A 25,935-nucleotide genomic window follows, 5' to 3' on the forward strand; every position below is an offset into this window, starting at 1 on the left:
TATGATGGTCAATTTTAATAAGCCATACTTTTTTTTGTTAGTGGGGAAGAGAAGAAAGTGGATTTAAGCAAACAGCTGTTCAACCTAAAAGCACCCACTGTATCAATACAAATTCTAGAGGCCCAATCTTGTAGTCCTTTCATGGGCATAGCTCCAACCAAACTCAGTAAGAGTTTTGTTGACAAATTCTGCTGGGAAGGGGAAAATCTAAAGTCAGTTCTGTAGTTGTCTCATTCTCGTCACTCTCCTGGGCTCTCTTGACTTAATATCTGGATATGGTGTTTTAAAAAAATCTTTGTAAAATAAAGTAACCAGTCCCTATTGGAAAAAACTCCCTACAAAAAAAATCTAATAAAGGGATTTGAGAAAGTATATCAAACTTAAAGGGACACGGTCAGGACTGGTAGGCCTTTTGGCTAAGACCAAGCGTCAGGTCAGTATAATATTTGCCAGAGGATGTATCACTCCCTCAGTGATGGAAAGAATGATTTCATAGGTCACTTTCACCCACACAGTGGTGGATGGACTGAATAATATAAATGCCCTTTACATCCTTTAGTTAGGCCTACCCTCAGCTTTTCTGAAAGAACAAGCATAGAGTTTGGCCTGTCATGAAATAGGGATCTTTAAACCAATGCAAGAAATATTGGAGTAGGGAATAAGAATGCTTAAGATTTTGTTAGACACACAATATACTAACCCAGGGGTCGGCAACGTTCGGCACGCGGCTCACCAGGGTAAGCACCCTAGCGGGCCGGGCCAGTTTATTTACCTGCTGACGCGGCAGGTTCGGCTGATCGTGGCCCCCACTCACCGCAGTTCGCCGTCCCGGGCCAATGGGGGTGGCGGGAAGCCGCGGCCAGCACATCCCTCAGCCCGCGCCGCTTCCCGACGCCCCCATTGACCCGGGACGGCGAACGGCGGCGAGTGGGGGCCGCGATCGGCCAAACCTGCCGCGTCAGCAGGTAAATAAACTGGCCCGGCCCGCTAGGGTGCTTACCCTGGCGAGCCACGTGCCGAACATTGCCGACCCCTGTACTAACCGATGCACCCACTAAATCATTACTGAAGAAAAATGTAGTTGTACTGATAGAATATTGTTTACCTGAACACACACCGTCTGATTCATTATACTGTGTATATATATAGTATATGATTAAGAGTGCCTCACAAGATACATGAAGTACATCTTAATATTGTTTGCATAATGACTCATGTTAAATTATAAATTAAAACAGTCTACAATAGTAATGAAGAATATACATTTGAATGAGAGAATATGTTGACTGCAGAATACTGTACTGCAGCACTTGTTAGATACAGATTTACACATCCTCATTTTAGATAGTATTTCTGGGGTTTTATTCATTCACATAATTGTAGTTGCACCTCCAAAATAGGGGAGAAAATGTAAAAAATTACAAGCTAGTGGTTTCTAAGAAAGTTTCCCAAGGGAGTTAACTATGTTAAGTGCTATCATGAGTCAAATTTCATATCTTCTCTCCTGACTTCAAAAGTGAAAGCCTTAAATAAATTGCACCAGAATTAGGAGTTACCAACTTCTCTGCTGCTGGCCTGTTCCAATTAAGAGGACCACTAGTCAAGAGATTCAGGTAGATGGAGAGACAAGGGTGTCTGGTCTGAGCACATGCCTGGCAGCCAAAAGTTTATTGTGTTGATTACAACATGAATATTTTTATTCTAATACTGTCTCAGGGACTATGGGAGCCAGATATGATATACTGTGCCCAGTCCCAGCCACCTTATTAGAAAAAAGATGAAGCAGGGAAATTCCAAGAGGTATACACAGTTCTGTAGGGAGTAATGACTACAGATATGACAAGCCTATTTGCATGAATGTCATGTGCCAGGATGGTGGATCACAACTTAAGCTAGAGGAGGGCCAGATGATAATTTCTCTAGAATTTTTTACACAAGGAGCAATTAACATTTTAACTTTCTCCCTTATGAAAAGGCATGATTCATTTCCTATTCAAACATATTTGTTCCCCACAAACCTGGCGTTCTTACTCCTGATTTATTTGCAACAGGAATGCTGATTCATGAAACTGAGGGTAGCGAAGACTTTTTAATACACCTCTACCTCGATATAAAGCTGTCCTCGGGAGCCAAAAAAGCTTACCGCGTTATAGGTGAAACCGCGTTATATCGAACTTGCTTTGTTCCACTGGAGTGCGCAGCCCCGCCCCCCCGGAGCACTGCTTTACCGTGTTATATCCGAATTCGTGTTATATCGGGTCGCGTTATATCGGGGTAGAGGTGTATTAAAGATACTAATCCTATGTAATTTCAAATTTGTGGCACTGCTTTGTGTCCTTCATTTTGGGCCTTTGTCCTATGTTTTATCCTTGGCAGGATGAGAACTATGGTGGTTAATTACAGTTAGTATATTATCAAAAGGCAGCACCTGAAAACTTCTTTAGCAGTTGTCTGAAAAGAACTTTACATGCTGAAAACATTCTGTGCCACACAAATGGTTAACAAAAGGAAGGATGTCTGTAGGTGTCTTTCTATCCTAAAACAATTTATGTTCTTGTGTAGTAAAGTATGAAAGAAGAATTGAGAGAGGAATTGCATCTTTACAGCACAAAATATTCTGGTATGGACAATGTTATGGTATTTGCTGCTTTCCAGAATAATACATGCTAATGCAATATAAATAAAATAATCCTAAAATACCTCATCTTTAATGGAAATATGACTTACAAAATACTATAACATCATAAAAGGAAAGATACACATTTGTTGGTCTGAATTCTTGATTTGCCAACTCAATCTCCCCAGCTCGCATCCGACTGTAAGCTTGGTGTACTGGGGACTAGACAGCATGCAGCAGTTCAAGTCAACAAAGGGAACCCATGTGAGTACAAACTATTTTTTTCCCATTTGCAGCCAAGCTTGTTTCCATCTGCTTTGCAACAATTACTCTACTTGCTTAAACTAATGTCAAAGCATCACTGAGACAGAATTGCAATGCAATGATGCCCTCTACTGAGGCATTATTGCAAGGACCCATAAGAAAAAAACAGCAGCATCATTTCCTTGCTCTTCTATATAGTTGAGCCATTAAATAAGATTTTGAGTGACAAGACAAACTAAACTCAACTAGAGCTGCCAAGCTGTGTGTAGCTCTTTGAATAATATATTTTAGTGGATGATGCAGGGACCTGATGACATAACAGCAAGAGTTGCGATTTTAACCCCCAGTTCAGCCCATCACTTTATTTTTGTCCCAATGAGGGATAAGACAGTTACTGGAGTGAGGAGCAATGGGGCATGGAAGGCAGATGAGGGAGAGGGAAAGGGCTGAGTTAATGGGAATTACTGGGTACACCACACTTTTGAAAATCAGGCCCCTTATTTAAGTGCCTAAATATGGACTTAGGAGCCAACCTACAGGCATCCATTTTTCAGAAATCTTAGCCAAGGTGCCTGACATTTTACAGATATCCAAAGAACCTGCTTGGATAAATCCGTGCTCCCATTTTCAACCATCTTGTAGAATGCTTGTTGAGTAATCTCCTTTCAGTATAATAACAGGACCATGCAAAGGTCAGAGGAAGAAATCAGGCCAACAAGATTACAAGACAACTTGTTTTTGTGTTAGTCTACCAGGTACGGCAGCTGTTGGACAGTACACACTGACCTTAACTCGGCCATTTAGAATGGGAAGTGAAAAAGAATCCTACAGCCAACTGGAATTTCAGAGGGATTTTAGGTAGGCAGAATGGGTGGGATCCACAAAAGGACTTAAGTGTTGCAACACTAAGTGTCACAGCACCTAATTTTTTGGTGCCAAGAAAATCACAGGAACAACGCTCCAATCCACAAAGCCTGAGTTAGGCACCTAAGCAATGCATGGGGAGAGATAGGAGTCTTAGAATGGGATCCACAAAAGCCAGCACGCTAGGTGCAGAGCCGCCTAAGCTAGCCAATGGGAGATGCCACCCGGATGGGGGTTTGCTAAGCCTCACTTTTCTCTCAGCGATAGGTACCAATGTCTTAGCTGCAGGGAGGAGTCTATATTAATTTAGCAATCCACAAACGAGAACCTACCATCTCAAGTCAGATGGCTTAAATGCCTAAGGTGTTTCCCATGGGAATGAGGCGCCTACCTTGCTCCACACAAAACAACTGGAGGAGGAGATGAAGATGGTGTTGCCCAGTGTTCCCTCTAACTTTTTACGTCCATGTGCGGACTGAATTTTGTTATGTGACATATCACCTTCATATTGGTGCACATAATAAAATTCATGTGGCGGGGGTGGGGCCGAGGGGTTCGGAGTGTGGGAGGGGACTCAGGGCTGGGGCCGAGGGTAGGAGTGTAGAATCTGGGGTGGGGCCAGGGATGACGGGTTCAGGGTGCAGGAGGGGGCTAAGGGCTGGGGCAGAAGGTTGGGTGCAGGGAGTGAAGGCTCTGGCGTGGGGCCGGAGATGAGGGGTTTGGGGTGCGGGAAGGGGCTCAGGGCTGGGGCAGAGGGTTGGGATGCGGGCTCTGGGGTGGGGCCAGGGATGAGGAGTTTGGGGGTGCAGGCTGCCCTGGGACTGCAGTGGGGAGAGAGGACTCCACCCTGCAGCAGCTCGGGGCAAGAGGAGAGGCACCTTTCCCCAGCTATGGCAGCTCTGGCAGGCCTGGGCCGGGCCAAAGGAGGGGCTCCTCTCCCCTGACCGCAGCAAGTCCGGAGCAGGTCCATGTTGGGGCTGGGGGAGGGGCACCTCTTCCCCTGCCATGGCAAATCCGCACTGGGGCCGGCAGGCAGGGGCACCTCTCCCCTGGCCATGGCAAGTCCGGGACAGGTCCATCTTGGGGCTGGGGGAGGGACACCTCTCCACTGGCTGTGGTAAATCCGCACTGGGGCCACTGGGAAGGGGCGCCTCTCCCCCGGCCGCAGCAGGTCCGCGCTGGGGCCAGCGGGGAGGGGCGCCTCTCCCCCGGCCACAGCAGGTCTGTGCTGGGGCCGGCTGGGAGGGGCACCTGTCCCTGCCACAGCCCTGAGCCCCTGTGCAGGTCTTAATAGGCAGCTGCGTGGCCACGCAGCTTAGAGGGAACTTAGGTGCTGCCCACCTTAACATTCAGCCCAGTAGTTAGAGCATTGACCTAGGATGTGACCCAGATTCAGTTCTCTCCTCACTGCAAGAAGAGTGCTCTAACAATGAGATAAAAGTTATGAAGTGGGCACCAGCACCACCTCTATCTCGTCTGACCAGATTTTGAATGAGACCCAATCCAGTAAGCAGCCTCTGACCACACGTATCGGATCGGTCCTGCATGCGGTCGAATAACTATCTTCCCTAGCTCATGAATTGCTTGTGGGCTTAAGTGTGTCCGGATGCCTAGAGGGAGGCAGTTCAGAGAGAGCACACGCTCAGAAGCAGAAACACAGGAAAAAAAGATTATTTACCTATATTGTAACTGTTGTTCTTAGAGATGTGATGCAGACTTGTATTCCGCTTAGGTGTGTGCATGCCCAGCACACCAGAACCAGAGAATTTTGCCTACCGGTACCCATGGAAGGTGGTGCTCACGCCTTGTGCTCATAGCTCCTCCCCAGGCTATATGAAGCAGCACAGCCTCAACTACCCCTCACTGAATGCCCAGAGACTGGACTCCGATGCAGAGGGGATGGAGAGTGGGCCGTGGAATATGCCTCTGCATCACATCTTGAAGAACAACAGTAACAATACAGATAAGTAACCATTTTTTCTTCTTTGAGTAAATGCAGACATGTATTCCACTTAGGTGACTCACAAGCACTACCATCCTAGAAGGTGGGGCTCGGAGTCTATCTAAGCAAGGATTGCAGGACCGCTCTACCCAAGCTAGCATTCGCCTAGATGATGCAGTAATGGCATAATGGTTCATAAACATATGTATGGATAACCACGTGGCAGCCCTGCAAATGTCCAATATGGAGATGTCATGGAGGAACGCTATTGACGTAGATTCCACTCTCGTAGAATGAGCTTACACTCGCTGAGGAGGTATAGCCAAAGCTATTTTATATGCAGTCTTGATACTGGATGTTATCCATGTAGAGATCATTTGTGAAGAGAAGTATTGCCCCTTCATATGATTCACATATGACACAAACAGGCTAAGCGAAGCATGAAACGGATTAGTCATATCCAAGTAGAAAGTCAGACATCATCTGACATCTAACACTTGGAGATGCCACTCCTCCAGAGATGAATGCGGCTTAGGAAAGAGCACAGGTAAATATATCACCTGGTTCAAATGAAACTGAGAAACCACCTTAGACAAAAGTTTGGGTGTGGCCATAAATTTACATTGTCTTTGGAGAATTGTGTATAAGGAGGCTCTGCCATCAGAGCCTGCAACTCAGATTCTCTTTACAGATGTTATCGCTACCAGGAACGCCCAAGCACAGCAAGCACCAAGTGTGGGGATCGCCTCTCCACAGGATGGATCATGTCTAAACCCTGGTGAGTGAGTCACCAGGCAAAAACTTAACTAACTCTAACACTAAATCTAACACTAATGGTGCTAGCTAACTATACACAACTAGGAAAAAAACACTAAGGCCTGGTCCCCACTTAGTCCGGACTTCGGACTAAGGTACGCAAATTCAGCTACGTTAATAACGTAGCTGAATTCGAAGTACCTTAGTCCGAACTTACCGCGGTCCAGACGCGGCCGGAAGTCTCCCCCCGTCGACGCCGCGTACTCCTCTCGGCGAGCTGGAGTACCGGCGCCGACTGTGAGCACTTCCGGGATCGATCCCAGAACATCGATGGCGTGCCGCCAGACCAGCCGGTAAGTGAAGACTAGGCCTAAGATAGTGAGAGATTGTGATGTTAAGAACCACACAGAGCTTGGACTCCAGTCACGGGTGGTAAAAAGGAACTGCGGGGGGCAAAGGTGGCACCATCTCAGATAGCCAGGGGAGGGGTTATGAGCATGAGGCACAAACACCGTCTCCTATGTGTACTGCTAGGCAAAATTTTCTGGCTCTCGTGAGCTGGGCGCGCAAACACCTGAGCGGAACACACTGCTGCATCTACTCAAAGAAGAAACTAGGGAACTTTTACCCTGAAAACTTAGGTGCTGAATGAGTTTAGATGCCTACTGGGTTTGGCAGGAGTTTTGTGGAAGGCAGTGGAGCCAAAACTGGGATTTAGCTGCCTAAACTCAATACTTAAGTGCCTAAATCTGGGGTTTAGGCACCTAAGTACCTTTGTGGCTCTGGACCTATGTAATTACCTACACTGGAATTTGCCCAAGATACAAGAAATAACACCCTTAATCTTAGTAAAAATGCCACAGGCTCTCTAATGATCACTAACGTCCAGGACCTTCATCCCACTATGTTTACTGAAAAATTGTACTCCACCTTAGATAAGAAGAGATTTATCTTAAGTATTTATAGGTTGCCATTCACAACAGTTAATCTCAATGCCAGTTTAGAACAGAAGGCAGATGCACACTATAAAACATGTTGTAACTAATATACTTAATACAGCAATAGTTTTCATTACCACTATATATTGTAATCTGTTGATTTGCCCAAAATTATTGCAGTGTCACATCTGTCCATATTCTGCTATTTTCTAAACACGAGGATAGGAATGTAAACAGTTCAAATTTGACTAGACTGTCCACAAATTTTAGTACTTCACAACTGCATTCATCTAGATTTCCAACAAAGCATGAGTCAAGTAGCCAGGAAGTCTACTAAAATAAAATATGTACTTTTACCTCTTTTACAATGTTACACAGCTAGAGTTCATCTTCAAATTCTTTCATTGTATTCTGCACTACCAATTACCATCTATTTCAGGAAAGGTACCAGCTGTGCTGTTCCTTCCCCGAGACAATCCACACTGTAGTGCTCGAGTCTTCACCAAAGGGAACTATACACCAAGGTTTTGAAGAAACTCCTTTTAGTTTTCAGATTTAAAGAAACTCATCCACTGAATACTGGAGTCATTTAGATATCTTTTTAATTAAAATAATACTTGGCAGGAGGAATGGGAGGATAGACTTTAAAAAAGACTACAGTCTTTCTCTAATCATTTCTGAAAAAGACTTCATGATTAAAAATAGCATTGCTTAACTTATTCTTTATTTTTAGTGCATATTTAAAGGTACTATTTTATTTTGAAGCAAAATCAATTAAATATAAGCCTTCTCCACTTCTTATGTTCCCAGGGCACATTCTTTGTTCTTACACATTTAAGTTACAATGGTCAATAGAAGTATCTGTAAACACTTACCTCTCTAACAGACAACTGTGGTGGGAGCGACACAGAAAATACAAAGCTAGTGAACTGGTACTCAGCAGAATTAACCTTTTGGCACACCTAAAAGAGAAGGATATGAATCCTCAGTAAGGGAGTTAAACTGATAATCTTTTATGATATTCTTTATTCTAGTGCAAACGTTCTATAACATCACTTTTTGGTATACATTCACATATAAAATGACCATAAGCTCACTAAATCCTACCAGTTAGAGACAGGGTTTTTTAGGTTTCAGAGTAGCAGCCGTGTTAGTCTGTATCCGCAAAAAGAACAGGAGTACTTGTGGCACCTTAGAGACTAACGAATTTATTTGAGCATAAGCTTTCATGGACTACAGCCCACTTCTTCGGATCTGAAGAATTTGTTAGTCTCTAAGGTGCCACAAGTACTCCTGTTCTTTTTTTAGGGTTTTTTAGGTTTCTTTAAGGACTGTAACTTGCAGGCAGATTTTATATTATTGTCACAGTAAACCCTCATTGTTATGCTACTATAAAAGAAACCCAACTCAATATTTTATGTTGAAGCGAATCATAAAAATAAGACTAGGCTTGGCAGAATTAGATTTTTTAAAATAATTTCAAGGGATAATATAGATGTTTATGTTTAAATATTTTTTTTTCAATTTTTAGTGATCTAAATTTTTCAAAGCTGTGTAAAACTGGGGGGGGGAAGGGGGAGTCAGATAATCATAGAATCACAGGGTTAGAAGAGACCGCAAGGGTCATCTAGTCTAACCCCCTGCCAAGGTGCGGGATTTGTTGTGTCTAAACCATCCAAAACAGATGGCTATCCAGCCGCTTCCTTTTGAAAACCTCCAGTGAAGGAGCTTCCATGCTTTGAATCTATTTTGCCCCACACAAGGCACCCTAGTAAAATAGACTTTTAAATTATTTGAACTCCATTCACTTTTCACTAATGGCCACCTTTTTTAAACCTTGTTTAAACACCCAGTTTTGGAAAGGAAGAGCAAAAACATGGTAATCTTCTAAAACTTTAACTAGGTCTACTTTAAGGTACAAGCTATGATTAATTTAAAAAAATTCTGATGCATTAAATTAGGTTTGCCTAAAGTATGGCCTAATTTGCTACTGTGACTGCTTACAGTACATTATTTTTATATTACTATTAATTAAGAAAGAATATTCATTTAGAGGAACATTTCAGAGCAACACTTGGTAATTATTTAATGGCAGTAGACACTGCAATTCAAAAAGTTAAAACTTTGTAACTATTAAAACACAAATTGTCAACATCACATCACAAATATACAGAGTTAATATCCTTAAATTAAACTCTAATAAGTTCTCAAGCAGCATTTTTCTTACTTTGCCTATCTGTAAATTTAGATTATTATTAATGAATATATTTTTTCATTGGTTTATGTGTATACAGTGAAATTGACATTTACAAAAAAAAATCTAATCCTTGCAAGCCTAAATAACACTTATTGAAGGGAGCAACCCCACAGTGGTAGAGGAATGAAACAAATATAGTCTAATTCCATCTCTCGCTGTTGCAATTCTACAATAACGCAAATGCAGAAGTCCTTAGGATAGTACAGTCACAAACATATTACTTTATTACTTTGAAGATTATGAATTACCTGAGATAAAATACTCTCTCTTTTATTTTAAAAGCAAATGCCTACATTATCTCAAGATTAGTGTGTAATTTTTACAAATATAAGAGGCAGCATCAGAGCCCAAAAAAACTAGCAGGCAGACTTTGTCTTTCCTATCTTTCCCTTTTTTACCCAGATACAGTATGTCCATAGGTACAGAATATATGGCCATTACCTCCTTTGGCAGGCCCCACGCATTGAGCGAAGCCTGTTGCACAGGTGAGCTCCTTCCTTAGGAGGCATCTATTCGCCTCCGGTGGGCTCCCTCTCCTCTCAACTACCATTGTTGCTTCTCCTCGTGGGAAGAGTGAAAATCCCAGTGGTATCCCACCCGCAAATTGGGAAAAGAATATCCCAGCGTTGCTCCCCAACGCCCAGGCCTGAAGAAGGGAGTGAAAATCCCAACAGCAATCAAAAGCAAATGCTGCTGCTGCCTCTCCTCTCACCCTGCACGTCTCCTACCCATCCCCCACACGTAACGGTCACGGCCCCTACCACCCTTCCTCTCTCCCCTCAAGTGCTGCCAACCCTAAGTATTAGAAAACCATGAGTCTGCTCCCAAAAAATCATGAGAAAGTCTTAAAAATAATACATTTTCAGTTCTTTCTCTTATCCTTCTGCTGCTGGAGCCCTCAGGGTTGCCGCTGCCTCTCCGCCACCCTATCCACCCATCTGTGCAAAGATCTCCTGATGTCTAGGAAAGCAGCAGGAACAGGAGAGCACTACAACAGAACACCATGCAGAGGTGTGTGACAAGCACTAGTTGACGTAGGGAAGGAAGAAGGATGCCAGCAACTGATTTTTGGGAGCAGGGCTATAACTAACTTTGGTTGCAGAGAGGGGAGTATCTGATTATTGGGAGAGAAGCAGTAACAGTTTGGGGATGGGGAACAGGTACTGGGGAATAGAGATGGGATGAGGGGAAGGGAGAATGAGGACCAAGGGTCCCTCTAAGCTGCACGGTTATATGGCCATGCAACCTGCTGGCAGGCATTGTACACAACCATGTGCCTGTTGCAGAAGGGAGCTGCTCTTCTCTGAGCTGTCCCTACCTGTCCCTCCCTCTGGAGAAATGAAGTGTGAAAGGGAGCAGATAGGTGGTGAAAAGGAGGCAATAATGAACATGGAGCACAGAATGAATGAGGAGGGAAGGTAAGTCCAAGGAGCGGGAGGAAGGAGAAGGAATGAATGAGTAAAGAGGTAGACAGGGAGACATACTGAGCAATCAAAATGAGTTATTTTGATACTCAAAGTCTTTCCAGAATCTAAGCTAACCCCTAATTCAGACTCTTGAGAACTTCAGTCTGTATCTGCTACTTAAATACACAGCATCAGATATTTAACTAACTCCTATTAAGCACTGGCTTGTGTAATACAGAGCTGTTAGCTACACACCTCTGCTGGAGTTCACAAACATATTTGGGGGCACTGTCCCCAAATCCACATATTTTGGTAACTGTTAAAAACACATATTTGCTTGCAGTGTTGTTGTAGCCATGTTGGTTCCAGGATATTAGAGAAACAAAGCAGGGGAGGTAATAACTTTTACTGGATCAATTTCTGCTGAAGGGCTCTGAAGAGCTTCTCTGTGTAGATTGAAAGCTTGTCTCTTTCACCAGCAAAAGCTGGTCCAATAAAAGATATTACCTCACTCACCATGTCTCTCTAAAAACAAGTGTTAGCATTCCAATTAAAATCAATACTGTATGTCAATTGCACTGTTAGGATAAGGAGTTTCTCTTAGGAAAGAATCAGTCTTGGCTGTTTTTTAACCAATTGCTGTCAGGTTTTCTATTGCCACTCAATGGCATAACTTTAAAAAGTCAACACTAAAAATCTGGTCCATAATGAAGAATATATTTTGCCTATGAAAAAGGAACAAACTCATGCACTGTAACAATAGAAACTGCACAATTCTATCTGGTCCCAGTTTATTGGCTATGCTGAATCCAATGTTCATTCTACTAAATCAACTAGTCTTATTTATCAACACTAACATCAAAGCTTCCACTCAGTTTTGAAAGCCCCCCTTCACATTTCACTCTGTTACCCTAGCAATTTTATCCTTCATATATGGTGTTTATAATGCTCTTCACACTATCTTTTCCCCTAATTCACAGTCATATTTTCTCTGATAACTTGTATGCTTATAGTCTTTTGTACCACCAAATTACTTAACATTTTTCCTTAGTCTGTGGCTTCCTAAAGATAAGAATACATTATAAGGGCGATTCATGCTGCTTTCAAATAAGCACCTAAGAGAAATCCTGAACTGCACAGCACCATCAACTGCATTTCATCCCTTATTTATTCTCCAGTCACAAAGCATAAATAAAGACGGGCTCACCATCTACAACCACATTGTAGTAGTACTGTATGCATGTACCATGGAACTGCTGTCAGCCCTTTGCTTTTGAAACATGATCACGGAGGTCTGTCTGAGGTCTAGTTAGATTAACTTCAGGAGACAGTTGAAGGTTCACCTGTTTTCTCAGGCTTTTTTAGTTACATTATAGCAAGGCCAGGGTAAAATAAGATCTGGAGCAACCCACGGGTAATTCCCCTTTGTTGACTGTACATGAGATACCCAGACACCACGCCAATAGGTGTTATTTAAGTCGTTAAATCAGTAATTGCAGATGAGGAAACAAACCTAAGCATTTCCCCATCTGCTCTTGATTTAAGTTACACGGAGTATTTTAAATCTAGATGAAGCCACTCAGCTACATATGGGACTGAAACTGATTAATGATTTAAAAAAACAACAACTAGATCACAGGGTTTGCACTGTAGGATTCTACCAAACACACATTTAACAGCTCATAGAAAAATGTGTCTACAGAGCAGGAAAAGATCACTTACCTTCTGAACAAAATCTATCTCGCAGAACTCCTGAAGAATTCCCAAGCACACGTTGCAAACCTTCGGAGTAGAGTTCTCCATAGTAACATTTACATCATCTGCCACAGGGGTCTGCTGGAGGGCCCCATTTTGATTCAAATCCTCAGCCCCTTCTCCCATGTTCTCAAGTCTGATTCTCTTACACGGGGGGTCAGCTATTTCACAACAAAATTTGTCCTCTTTTTCTTTATTGTACTCCAGGAATTCATGCAGCTCTCTAAGCAAATCCTAAACAATAAAGAAATGAACAGTAAAATGTGTGCGTTTGCTTCACAGCTAACACACAGCTTCTCCCTCCTATGTGTAAGACTCATATATGCAGGCGGTCCTACGACAAGCACCAATAACTCCAGTTCCAAAAAGTGATATTAACTGTTCTAGTTTAGCTTTAAATAGTGCTTATAATTACTAGCTTTTCATAATCTGTGTTGAAAGATTTATTTGCAGAATTCAAAAAATTCAAGTTGAAATATTACAACTGTAAATGGTACACAGAGAAATTAAATTTTGCTGAACAGACAACAGATTTCTTTATAGTATGTAAATAACAGTAGAAGCACTTTACTATGGGCCTGATTTTCAGAAGTCCTGTGTATCCATAACTCCAGCTGAACTCAGCGGAAGCTGCAGGTGCTCACCACTTCTGAAAACTAAGCCCTGTGTAACTTAGATTATGTTGTCATTTAACATCTCCATTTCATTGTCCAATAATTACAGTAGAAGCTCATTAATTCTCAGTTTGTTAATCTACAGACCTAATAATTCCCTCTGAAAAAATTAGCAGACTCATGCAAGTCTCAATAAAGGTGAAATAATATGTGCTGCAATGAGGTCTCATCTCGCTCAGACTTCAAAAAATTTAAAATTGTATTTATGTGCAATAACTAATCTACTACATACATAGTTGCAACTAAACAACCCTTGCAATAAAATTGTATTTTGAGATGCAGTATCATTAATTTATTTTTTTTAAATCACATTAGTTTGGCTTACTCACTAATTCCCAACATTTACATGGGCAGTGAATTAGCAAGGTTTTGCCATATCTTTCATGAGGAAGAAATGCAATTTTGTCCAGTAGCTAGATCATGGGATTTGGAGTCAGAACTTCCGCATTCTATTCCTGGTTCAACCACTGACTTGCTGTGTGACCTTGACCAAGTCACTTAACTTCCCCTGTGTCACAACGTCTCCATCTGCAATGTGTTATAAATACTAGCAAATAGAGAGTCCTAACTCAGTGGAGTTGTGAGGCTTAATTATTTTAAGCACTTGGAAATCTTGATTGATATACATTTTCTGACATAGCTACCATACTTCCTGTGTGTGTTTTTTGTTGCCTGATTTTAGGAAGTTAATATTATTAATTTGGATAATATGGGTTACAGGCTCGCCAATTAATCTGATCAAAATATAACAAGGTTCTTGTCCCAGAATCAGGCTACACAGAGTTTGCAAGGACCATTGGGATGTATGAGAGGTCACACACTCTGAGACAAATGTAGACTTAAAGACTTTTATTGAGATAAATGGAATAATAATCAAATAGTAAAATAATCAGAGTTACAAAGGCAATAATATTATTCTAGAGATATATGTGCTATTATATACTATAAAGCTTTTGATTAATATACTCACACCCTTCCTTGATAACCTGGTCATAGAATATCAGGGTTTGAAGGGACCTCAGGAGGTCATCTAGTCTAACCCCCTGCTCAAAGCAAGATCAATCCCAAGACAGATTTTTGCCCCAGATCCCTAAATGGCCCCCTCAAGGATTGAACTCACAACCCTGGGTTTAGTAGGCCAATGCTCAAAACACTGAGCTATCCCCCCCCCCCCCCCCCCCCCCCCCCCCCCCCCATAAGTACCACATGCTAACTGACTGCACCACTGGAGACAAAGACATAAGAGACAAAGGACCAGCCTTGCCTCTGGCATGCCAAGAGAGTTCTGGTCCAGCTTCCTCAATTCTTGCGTGGGAGGTGCAGCGCTTAGGAGAAGCTAAAGAGCTAAAAGCTATCGAGCTAACTTATTTACTTAACTAACTGACTTAAAACTTACAGTTAAGAACTAACAGACTAATGGACTAATAAACAAAGAAGGCTTGAAACTTGAAGCTCATAAACCCTCAAGCTTAGAACCTTAGAAGCTTCCTTGGCATGGTGAGTCACTGCTCTTACAGAGCTTGAGTACTCAGGCCCTCCTTCTATGTCCAAACTTAGTTTCCTCACCCACAAAATGTTAGGGTACCATACGCTGGTATGTTTGTACGTACTGATGACATACACCTCTACCTCGATATAACGCTGACCTCAGGAGCCAAAAAATCTTACCGCGTTATAGATGAAACCACGTTATATTGAACTTGCTTTGATCCACCGGAGTGCACAGCCCCGCCTCTCTGGAGCATTGCTTTACCCCATTATATCTGAATTCGTGTTATATCGGGTCGCGTTATATCGAGGTAGAGGTGTACATACATATTAATGACATTAGATCATTCTCACATTTGTTATTTCTGTCCTACCCGGTTATTTTGGTTCTTTTCTTGTGGTGTTCCTGTTAAATTTACAGAGGGTATGCACTTAGGAAGCCCACCATGCCAACCTACCTCTACGTATCCTTTATCTATCTATGTTAAAGGTCGCAGACATATATGGACCTTATGCTTTCTCTCATCACCACCTATATAGGTGAAAGGTCGCAGACATATGTATGCTAATTTTGCTTTAGCTCAACATACAGGATGTAGCCTGTAGGTCCCTTGCGTTACAGCCAAAATACTTTTATTATAATAGATTTATAGGTTTATATTAAACAAAATACTCAAACCCATAAGAAAATAAGAAATCCATAAGAAAATATATATAGGCAAGCAAGCAGGCCAGCCCTATAGGCTACATTTTATAAATACACACATCTGACCCAGACTCATCTTATATTCCCTAGTGCTCAGACTTTTGTCAAGGGGCGGAGAGTCCTGCCTCCACAATGCTACCTTAAGAGAGACAAACTGGTGGCTTTAAATTCTAAAAACAACTTTCTCTTGGAACAATAACATTTTCAATTTAAAGATTTAGGGTCATTCTCTCGGAAACGTCGTTAACTAAAACTATTATCATTAATCACTTATATAGTGAAATAAACTTACATGGCACTTCAAAGAGTGAGGCATGTTCCTTGTCCCAAACAGTTTAATTTTCTAAGGACCTGATCCTGCAACTGATAGTGTGCAGGCACAGTAGTCCACCTAGTCAATGTGGCCCAGAGGACTGGGCACTGTATAGAATTTGTGAGACCTGGGTTCTAACTCCTGCCTCTACAACTAGCCTACTGGATGACTGTGAGCAAATCACTTCACTGTTCTGTGCCTCAGTTTCCCTATGTGTAAAATGGGGATAATGACACTGAATTCCTTTGTAAAGCACTTTGAGATCTACTGTTGTTAGGAACTAAGGCTAGGTCTACACTACCCGCCTGAATCGGCGGGTAGAAATCGATCTCTCGGGGATCGAATTATCGCGTCTCGTCGGGACACGACAATCGATCCCCGAATCGACGCTCTTACTCCACCAGCGGAGGTGGGAGTAAGCGCCGTCGACGGGGAGCCGCGCAGGCCGATTTTGCCGCCGTCCTCACAGCGGGGTAAGTCGGCTCCGATACGTCGAATTCAGCTACGCTATTCGCATAGCTGAATTTGTGTATCTTAAATCGACCCCCCCCATAGTGAAGACCTGCCCTAAGTATTGAGAACCACAATAGAGTTTAAGACAGATATGACACATGACAATAGCATAGATAAAGGAGGGAGTGGACAGCACTGGGAAGTAGAGGATTCCTTGACAAATTGGGTTTTAAGGAGGAATTTGGAAAAGTAAAGAGAGAGATGAGAAAACTAACAGACAAGAAGTGGAAAACTATTTCAAGCAGAGGGGCAGCATGAATTAATCTTGGAGTGGGAGAATACAAGGGAGTAGTAATGAGAGATGATTATGAGAAAAGCTGGGTAGAACAATTAGAGGAGATGGAAATGAACACAGATGTAGGCGGAGGGCAAATGAGAAGACTTTGTAGACAAGGAGGAGGCAGGGTGGATAAAAATCAATGATTTTTTAAAATAAAAAATATCCTATTTTATTTACATCTTTTTTTAAAATTAAATGAAATTTAAATGAAATAAAAGTTTATTTTTAATAGAAGTAAATCTAGTTACAATTAAATTTGAAATTGACAACCTGAGTTAAGGCCTAAACTTTTTATAATCTGTTAAAGTCACTTAAAGTAAATACAAAAACAATATTAAGCAGTATGTTTGCTGTCAAATTTTAAAGAAAGTCTAACCATTGAACTGATGGAAGCCCCTGGCTGAGCACCTAGAACCAGAGTTTGCTGAAGCACTAAACTAGATTTTGACAGCCATAACTTCTTGTGCAGGTGCAGGGAGTATTTTTCTTTTTTATTTCAGTTTACTCAACCAGTTCAATTCAATGACTAATTCGTTCAAAGTTAAGAAGCCAATTAGAAGATGAAAAAGCTGGAAAGCTTGTTTTCCTCTTCCAAACTATGAATAAAAATTAGGTGTGAGAGGATGAGATCTAGTAGTTCTAAAATCTTGAAGGACATGGTGATCAGAAATAATCAGTTCAATTCACTAACTACAGATAATATTTTCTTTGTTAAATAAATTAGTTTTAAACACAAAACATATTATGATAATTTTATGATAAAACTTTTCTTATACATACAGCACATTTAAGGTAGTTTTATTTAATTACAAAATTAAAATGTTGGTTTGGGGCATTTTAATTTCATCTTAATTTCTATCCAAATACAGCTTGACATCAATTTTTTATTTATGATTTATCCTTTAGTAAATAAGAAATGCATCATTCACCATTTTCTAAAATAATAAAAATGTAAAAATTAAGAATCTGAATATCTATATAATTGCTTAAGTAAATATGTACCGATATAGTGTTTCTTCCAAGTTAGCAAAGAGACGCACCAAATTTAGTGTAAAGGCTATATTTAGTTGCAAATCCACATTTTAATGAATACCAATGAGAATCAAACCTTTCTTTTGGAAAATAACTAAAGTACAAATGCAAAATGATTAAAATTTATGATTTAAGTGAAGTTTTCCTGTTTGCTGATTTAAATCATGAGTCAAATCAGTGATTTAAATTGCTTTGATTTAAATCAAACCATCTTGGGAGGAGGAGTTTGATATGATAAGAGAAAGGCGGCCAAATTAGAGATTCAAGTGTGTGATGATGACAAGGTCAGAGCAATAGAAGTGGAAGATGACTTTAGATTTTGGACTGAGATGAGGGGAGAGTGGTGGGGAGTACAGAGAAAGATTAGTTATCAAGTTGACTAATGCATGGACAAATATTGCAGGAGCAGAGACAGGGAAGAAGTGTTGGAACTCAGTGAGAGACTGGATATGGGGAGAAGAGGAGAGAGAAAACTCAAAGATGACACCAACATTGTGAGTTTCTGAAGTAAAGGATCCTGGAGTTGTCAATGGAAACAGAAGGGAGATGAGAAGAAAGAATGAGGAGTACTTGTGGCACCTTAGAGACTAACAAATTTATTTGAGCATAAGCTTTCGTGGGCTAAAACCCACTTCATCGGATGCATGCAGTGGAAAATACAGTAGGAAGATATATATACACAGAGGACATGAAAAAATGGGTGTTGCCATACTAACTATAATGAGAGTAATCAATTAAGATGGGCTATTATCAGCAGGAGAAAAAAAAGATGGTGGAGTTGGAGCTGAAGTAAAGATAAGCAAGATCAATTTTGGAGAGTCTGAGTGGTCAGACATCCTAGAGCAGTGGCCCTCAACCTTTCCAGATTACTGTACCCCTTTTCTGGAATCTGATTTTTCTTGTGTACCCCCAAGTTACATCTCACTTAAAAACTACTTGCTTACAAAATGAGACATAAAATACAAAAGTGTTACAGAACACTATTTCTGAAAAATTGTTTACTTTCTCATTTTTACCATATAATTATAAAATAAATATTGTACTTACATTTCAGTGTATAGTATATAGAGCAATGTATACTGTAGCAATGTAATCGGTATGAAATTTTAGTTTGTACTGACTTCGCTAGTGCTTTTTACATACCCTGTTGCAAATCTAGGCAAATGTTTAGATGAGTTGATGTACCCCCCTGGAAGACCTCTACATATGCCCAGGGGTACATGTACCTGGTTGAGAACCACTGTCCTAGAGGAACAGAGAAATCTGGGAAAAGGAGGAGTGTGTGAGGGTGGAGAGGTAGATTTGGAAATCACCCGCATATGGAAGCTACCAGGGAAGGGGATGACCTCTCTGAGACAAACCGTATAGAGAAAAAGAGAACAGGGCCAAACACAGAACCAGAGGGATGCCAACAAACAGGAACAGAGATGCGGATGAAGAGACATAAGAGAAAAGGCTGATGGAATAGCCAGTAAGAACTGAGGAAAAACAGAAGAGAACAGATCCCATCAAAGAGGGTAGTTTAGAGCAGTGGTGTCCAGCTTGTGGCCACAGAGACTCTAAATTGTGGGCCTGGCAGGCAGACGTTCGAAGAATGTGTGTTTGATGACAAACTGAAAGTATGTCCCCAAACCAGGCCCTGTGATATTTAAACTAAAGTTCCTCAATCAACCCCACCATTACAAGGAGGGCGTAAGGGGTGCTGCCTCCTATTTCTTCCCCTGCAGCAGCTCTGATATGAGCCATTGGTACGCTGAGAATTGCTGTCCCTTCCCTGCTGCAGCTACTCAGCAGCACCCAAACTGGCCACCTACGGCATTGCCAGGAAAATAGGAGAGAGCACTTCTAGCTACTCCATTGCCTGCTTTCCTACAGGAGCCCCAGCGAGAGCAACATAGGAGTTTGACTGGTTCTGCATGAGCCTAGGAGAGTGTGTCACAAAGGGTAAGTACCCTGCCCACATGCAGCCACCCAGTGCAGCCCACAAGGGGGATGGAAATGAGAAGCTGAGAACTAACAATTAGTTACAGCTCCTTGATTCTCTGCCCCTGCACTAGTTAGAGCATTACTTAGTGGCATCTCCATCAGGAGACCTGAGCTCTTTCTGGGCTACCTAAGTGGGGCAGATCCTCTGGCCTGTTCTACTCTATTTGTGCCAAAGTACTGATTATGGCCCACTGACCTTTTTGAAATAAAATATTTGGCCCTTAAGCTAAAAAGATGGAAACCATTGGTTTAAAGTTTGAAGCGTCATACTGAAATCCCAATAATCCCAATGGACTACAAGTTCAAATCCTCTAAGGTCAGCTATGCCCATCATCCCTCTGAATTTGATAACTGAGTTCCATACATGTTATTATATATGGGATCATTTGTAAGATTTAAAAACCAGAAATCCTTTCTAGTCTGTGTGGACAAAAGAGATGTGTGCCAGTTAATGGTCCCCTTACACCCAAGAGGTGGCCGCATTTTAGTGGTGCGGGTATGGGAACAGCAGTATTATTTAATATATCATAAGAATGGCCCTACTGGGTCAGACCAAAGATCCATCTAGCCCAGTATCCTGTCTTCTGACAATGGCCAGTGCCAGGTGCCCCAGAGGGAATGAACAGAACAGGTAATCATCAAGTGATCCATCCCCTGTTGCTCATTCCCAGCTTCTGGCAAACAGAGGCTAGGGACACCATTCCTGGCTAATAGCCATTGATGGACCTATTCTTCATGAATTTATCTAGTTCTTTTTTGAACCCTGTTATGGTCTTGGCCTTCATAACATCCTCTGGCAAGGAGTTCCACAGGTTGACTGTGCATTGTGTGAAGAAATACTTACTTTTATTTGTTTTAAACCTGCTGCCTATTAATTTCATTTGGTGACCCCTAGTTCTTGTGTTATGAGAAGTAGTAAACAACACTTCCTTATCTACTTTCTCTATACCAGTCATGATTTTATAGACCTCAATCAGATCTCCCCTTAGCTGTCTCTTTTCCAAGCTGAAAAGTCCCAATCTTATTAATCTCTCCTCATTCAGAAGCCATTCCATACCCCTAATCATTTTTGTTGCCCTTTTCTGAACCTTTTCCAATTCCAATATATCTTTTTTGAGATGGGGCAACCACATCTGCACACGGTATTCAAGATGTGGGCGTACCAGGGATTTATATAGAGGCAACATGATATTTTCTGTCCTATTTTCTATCCCCTTCTTAATTATTCCCAGCATTCTGTTCGCTTTTTTGACTGCCACTGCACACTGAGTGGATGTTTTCAGAGAACTATCCACAAAGACTCCAAGATCTCTTTCTTGAGCGGTAACAGCTAATTTAGACCCCCATAATTTTATATGTATAGTTGGGATTATGCTTTCCAATGTGCAATACTTTGCATTTATCAACATTAAATTTCATCTGCTATTTTGTTGCCCAGTCACCCAGTTTTGAGAGATCCTTTTGTAGCTTTTCGCAGGCTGTCTGGGTCTTAACTATCTTTAGTAATTTTGTATCATCTGTAAATTTTGCCACCTCACTGTTTACCCCTTTTTCCAGATCATTTATGAATATGTTGAATAGGACTGGTCCAGAACAGACCCCTGAGGGACACCACTATATCATTAAGGCTATTTCCATTTAAGAACTTTTCCATCTACTGACAGTAAGCTTGAATTTAAATATATGCATAGAGAGAATGATTTACAACTAAATGTTCTGGACCCAATTTAAATGTAAAAAATAATGCTTTAAATTACGAATATATTATTTAATAGCTTTTCATGATTAGTAATGGAGAAATACTTATGTAAGGTGAATTTAACAAGGCTGCATGAGATGACTTCCTGGAAACTGGTATCGTATTGAACCTATTTTCCTGTACTATACTATTATTCACTTTTAGCAATAAACTTGACTCATATTGGTTATTTGGTCTCTTCTGTATATTTCATAATATACCGAAGTGTGGTCAAGCAATTGGCTATACAATATATCAACAGTATTCTGATGAATAGTCTATCAATAAAGCTACATAGTATCAGAAGATTAGTAGTATTAATTTTTCATAATTCTTCCTCACAGGCATGTATCTTGTGAAAGGATCTGCATTTTGAATCAATAAGTTGGAACTATCCTAAAGAAAACTTTTTGTTGTTGTTTTTTTTAAATACACCTTCATGTTCATATGTTTTAATTAAAAATAAAACAGGAAACCTTGTATGGATGCCTGTAAGATGCCTGTAACCCCACACAGCAGAATCTGAAAACACATCGCGGGCAAGTGCCAGTATTCAGTAATAGCTGAGCAATGGATCTGTTCTTTTCTGTCAATGCAAACATTCTGGATAATCCTAATTAAAAATAAAATAAAACAGGGTTAGTAAGTGATTTTCATGTTTCACTTCTAAACATAATCTGCATAGAAGAAAACAAAGTTAGAGGTATCCGCATCATCACCCAAACAACCCTCCCTAGAATAAACATCATTTGGTACAAAGAGTACAAGGATTCACACACCAGAACAGTACTGGGGATCATTGCACCAGTTTATAATTCTCATAAGGCTTGAATGAAGTTTTGTCTTACGTCAGAAGCATCATTTGTTTGGTGAGGTTAATCTATTCCTAGTGACCACTTTGCACATTACACTTGTTCATTATTTGTAGTCACAGGATTATTGACCCAAGAGAAAATAGCTCTGCTGCTGAAGGCTAGTAGTCATAGCTGTTTGGGAGAAAATACATAGACTCATAGACACTAAGGGCAGAAGGGTCCATCGTGATCATCTAGTTCAACGTTTTTCAAACTGGGGTCTGCGGACCCCTGGGGGTCCCCAAGGGAACTCCAGGGGTCTACGGACCCCACTGATCAACTCCTCCCTCTCCCTCCCTTCCTCAACTCCTCTCCCTCCCTCTATCCTTCAGAGGCTCCTGAAGCCAAACCAGGACATTTTAATCGGCGGTGCAGTGGGGCTAAGGCAAGCTCCCTGCCAGCCCTGGCTCCACACTGCTCCTGGAAGCTGCCAGCACATCCCTGCAGCCCCTGCAGGAGAGGGTCTCCGCGCTCTGCCCCCGCCCCTAGTGCAGACTCCGCAGCTCTCATTGGCTGGGAACTGCAGCCAATGGGAGCTGCAGGGGCAGTGCCTGTGGGCAGGGGCAGTGTGCGTGAAGAGCCCCTGGCCCCTTGCCTAGGAGCCACTGCCAGAGAGATGTGCCAGTCGCTTTCAGGAGCTGCCCCCCCTCCTACACCCAAACTCCCTCCCAGAGCCCTAGGGTGACCAGACAGCAAGTATGATAAATTGGGACGGGGGTGGGGGGCAATAGGAACCTATATAAGAAAAAGACCCAAAAATCGGGACTGAGATTGGTAAATTTATGGAGAGGACGGTATGATGAGACTGCCTAGACTGGCAGGTGGCCCATCTGTGACTGCTATTAGCAAATATCCCCAATGGCTAGAGATGGGACACTAGATAGAGAGGCCTCTAAGGGCTTGTCTATACTACTGCTTAAGTCGATGTAAGCGATGTCCCTAAGGGGTGTGAAAAAACCACACCCTGAACCACATAACTTACATGGACTTAAAGCAGTGTCTACACCAGGTGTCAGCAACCTTTCAGAAGTGGTGTGCCGAGTCTTCATTTATTCACTCTAATTTAAGGTTCTGCGTGCCAGTAATACATTTTAACGTTTTTAGAAGGTCTCTTTCTATAAGTCTATAATCTATAACTAAACTATCGTTGTATGTAAAGTAAATAAGATTTTTTAAATGTTTAAGAAGCTTCATTTAAAATTAAACTAAAATGCAGAGCCCCCCGGACTGGTGGCCAGGACCTGGGCAGCGTGAGTGCCACTGGAAATCAGCTCGTGTGCCGCCTTCGGCACGCGTGCCATAGGTTGCCTAGCACTGGTCTACACCATGCTATATCAGCAAGAAACGCTCTCCCTCTAACACAGCTTCCGCCCCTTGTTAAGGTGGAGTAATTAGGTCAATGGAAGAGCGCTCTCCCATCGACATAATGCGTCTTCACCAGATGCACTGCAGCAACACCCATTTCGTGTAGTAGTGAAGACAAGCCCTAAGTTACTACAGAGAATTCTTTCCCAGGTGTCTGACTGATAAGTCTTGCTGACATGCTCAGGGTCTAACTCAGAGGTGGGCAAACTACGGCGGCCCACGGGACCCTCCTGCCCCGCCCCTGAGCTCCTGGCCCAGGCAGCTCTTGCGGCCTGACCCGGTGCTCTGTGCTGCACAGTGGTATGGTTGGCTCCAGCTGGGTAGCACGGCTGCCTGTCCTGGTGCTCTGGGTGGCGCAGCCGTAGCGCCGCCAGCCACTGGTGCTCCAGGCAGCGTGGTAAGGGGGCAGGGAGCGGGGGGGGTTGGATAGAGGGTAGGGGAGTTCGGGATGGTGGTCAGGGGGTAGGGGTGTGGATAGGGGTCGGGGCAGTCAGTGGGTGGGGAACAGGGAGGTTGAATTGGGGCAAGGATCCCGGGGGAGCAGTCAGGAAGGAGACGGGGTTGGCTGGGGCAGCGGGGGGCAGTCAGGGGCAGGGGTTCCAGTGGCAGTCAGGGAGAAGGGGTGGTTGGATGGGGCAGGGGTCCCAGCGGGCAGTCAGGAATGAAAGGAGGGGTTGGATGGGGGCGGCGGGGGGCAGTCGGGGCGGGGCATCTGGGAGTGGTCAGGGAGGGGTGGATGGGGCAGGGGGTTTTGGGGGGGCCATCAGGGGACAGGGGGGTTGGATGGGGTAGGAGTCCCGGGGGGGGGGGGCGTCAAGGGGCACAAAGCAGGTGGGGTCGGATAGGGAGCGAGGGCCGGGCCATGCCTGGCTGTTTGGGGAGGCACAGCCTCCCCTAACTGGCCCTCCATACAATTTCGGAAACCTGACATGACCCTCAAGCCAAAAAGTTTGCCCGCCCCGGTCTAACTAATCACCATGTTTAGAGTCAGGAAGGAATTTTCCCTCAGCTCAGGCTAGCAGAGACCCTGAGGGGAGGAGAGGAGGTTCGCCTTTCTCTGCAGCATGGGGCCTGGGTCACTTACAGATTTAAACTAGAATAAATGGTCTGTAACTTGAAGTCTTTAAATCATGATTTGAGGACATCAGTAACTCAGACAGAGGTTAGGATCTATTACAGGAGTGAGTTGGTGAAGTTCTGTAGCCTACAATGTGCAGGAGGTCAATAGATGATCCTGGCCAAACCAACATGCCTGCTGAGGTCTGCTGCCAGGGAGTGGCGCCCTCTGGCGGCTTCCCTTTCCTCCCCTACCAGAAAGTATTATTCTGTATGGGCAGGGAGAGGGGACATGAATTCTATACATGTACAGCGGTGCCGAATTCCCCCAGGAGTATCCCTTCTGACAGCATCCACCCCATTCAACTGCATAGGGGGACATCTGAATGCATGTTTAAGGAAAATAAGTTCTTTCATGCGAAGATCATACATGAAAGGGAAACCCTAACACAATTAACCATTCAATGTGTATGTAGGTATATTGGGGGGGGGAACACACGTATAAGTGTATCTATAGGGAAATGACCCTACCCCGCCCTGTACAAGACGAGTACGCACAACGAGAAGGCAGTGGAAAGCGTGCACATCCCGGGGGCGCTGAAGGGCATGCCTACGGGCAGGGCTGCAGACCCCCGCACGGAAGTGCTGTTTGCGGCACACAAGAGGCACCCCGCAGCGCCCCCGCTAGTAGGAGCACACCCCGGGGCCCCGCATGTCCCCGTTCAGCACCACGCATGCGGGGGAGCCTCTGCCACGGGCTGAGGGAGCTACACACCCGCGGTGCAGACCCTCCCTCTCCCCATGGCGGGGGGACCCTACGCCGGGCCCAGGAGCGCCTCCTACCTCCTCCGCCCGGCGCAAGCAACGGGAACCTTCCTTGAGGCCGGGGGAAGCATTAACTCTCTGCCCCTAGAGCGCAGCGTGGCGCGCGTTCCCGTCCCCCCGGAAACAGGCGTTCCAGCAGGAAGGTTCCGGGCCCGCCGCTGCCATTGCTCAGCCCGGGCTCCGAGGAGGCGGCGGTCGCTTCTTCCGCATCGCGTGCCCGTTTCCGCCCGCCCGCCGCTGACAATCCTGCCGGTGTAACCACACAAACAGCTCCCGGTGACCCTCAGTCCTAGTCCGGGGGAGGGA

At 43.3% G+C, this 25,935-nt stretch overlaps 1 protein-coding gene across 2 annotated transcripts in view; it reads right to left on the minus strand.

The window, feature by feature from the left end:
- PUS10 (pseudouridine synthase 10) overlaps positions 1-25,787 on the minus strand; it is a 79,939-nt gene extending 54,152 nt beyond the window's left edge. The window contains exons 1-4 of one of the 2 annotated variants that reach the window (XM_005305647.5): positions 25,648-25,787; positions 22,006-22,142; positions 12,767-13,033; positions 8,257-8,343 (exon numbers count right to left, since the gene is read on the minus strand). In XM_005305647.5, the coding sequence (XP_005305704.2) occupies positions 8,257-8,343; positions 12,767-13,033; positions 22,006-22,131 (480 nt within the window). In that variant the 5' untranslated portion in view covers positions 22,132-22,142; positions 25,648-25,787. Of the gene's footprint in view, positions 1-8,256; positions 8,344-12,766; positions 13,034-22,005; positions 22,143-25,414; positions 25,555-25,647 lie in introns of those variants that run through there. The other variant, XM_065589640.1, reaches the window with a different exon arrangement.
- Between the last annotated feature and the right edge of the window lie 148 nt (positions 25,788-25,935).

The sequence above is a fragment of the Chrysemys picta genome, chromosome 3, assembly GCF_011386835.1.
Source record: "Chrysemys picta bellii isolate R12L10 chromosome 3, ASM1138683v2, whole genome shotgun sequence".
Classification (NCBI taxonomy): domain Eukaryota; kingdom Metazoa; phylum Chordata; order Testudines; family Emydidae; genus Chrysemys; species Chrysemys picta.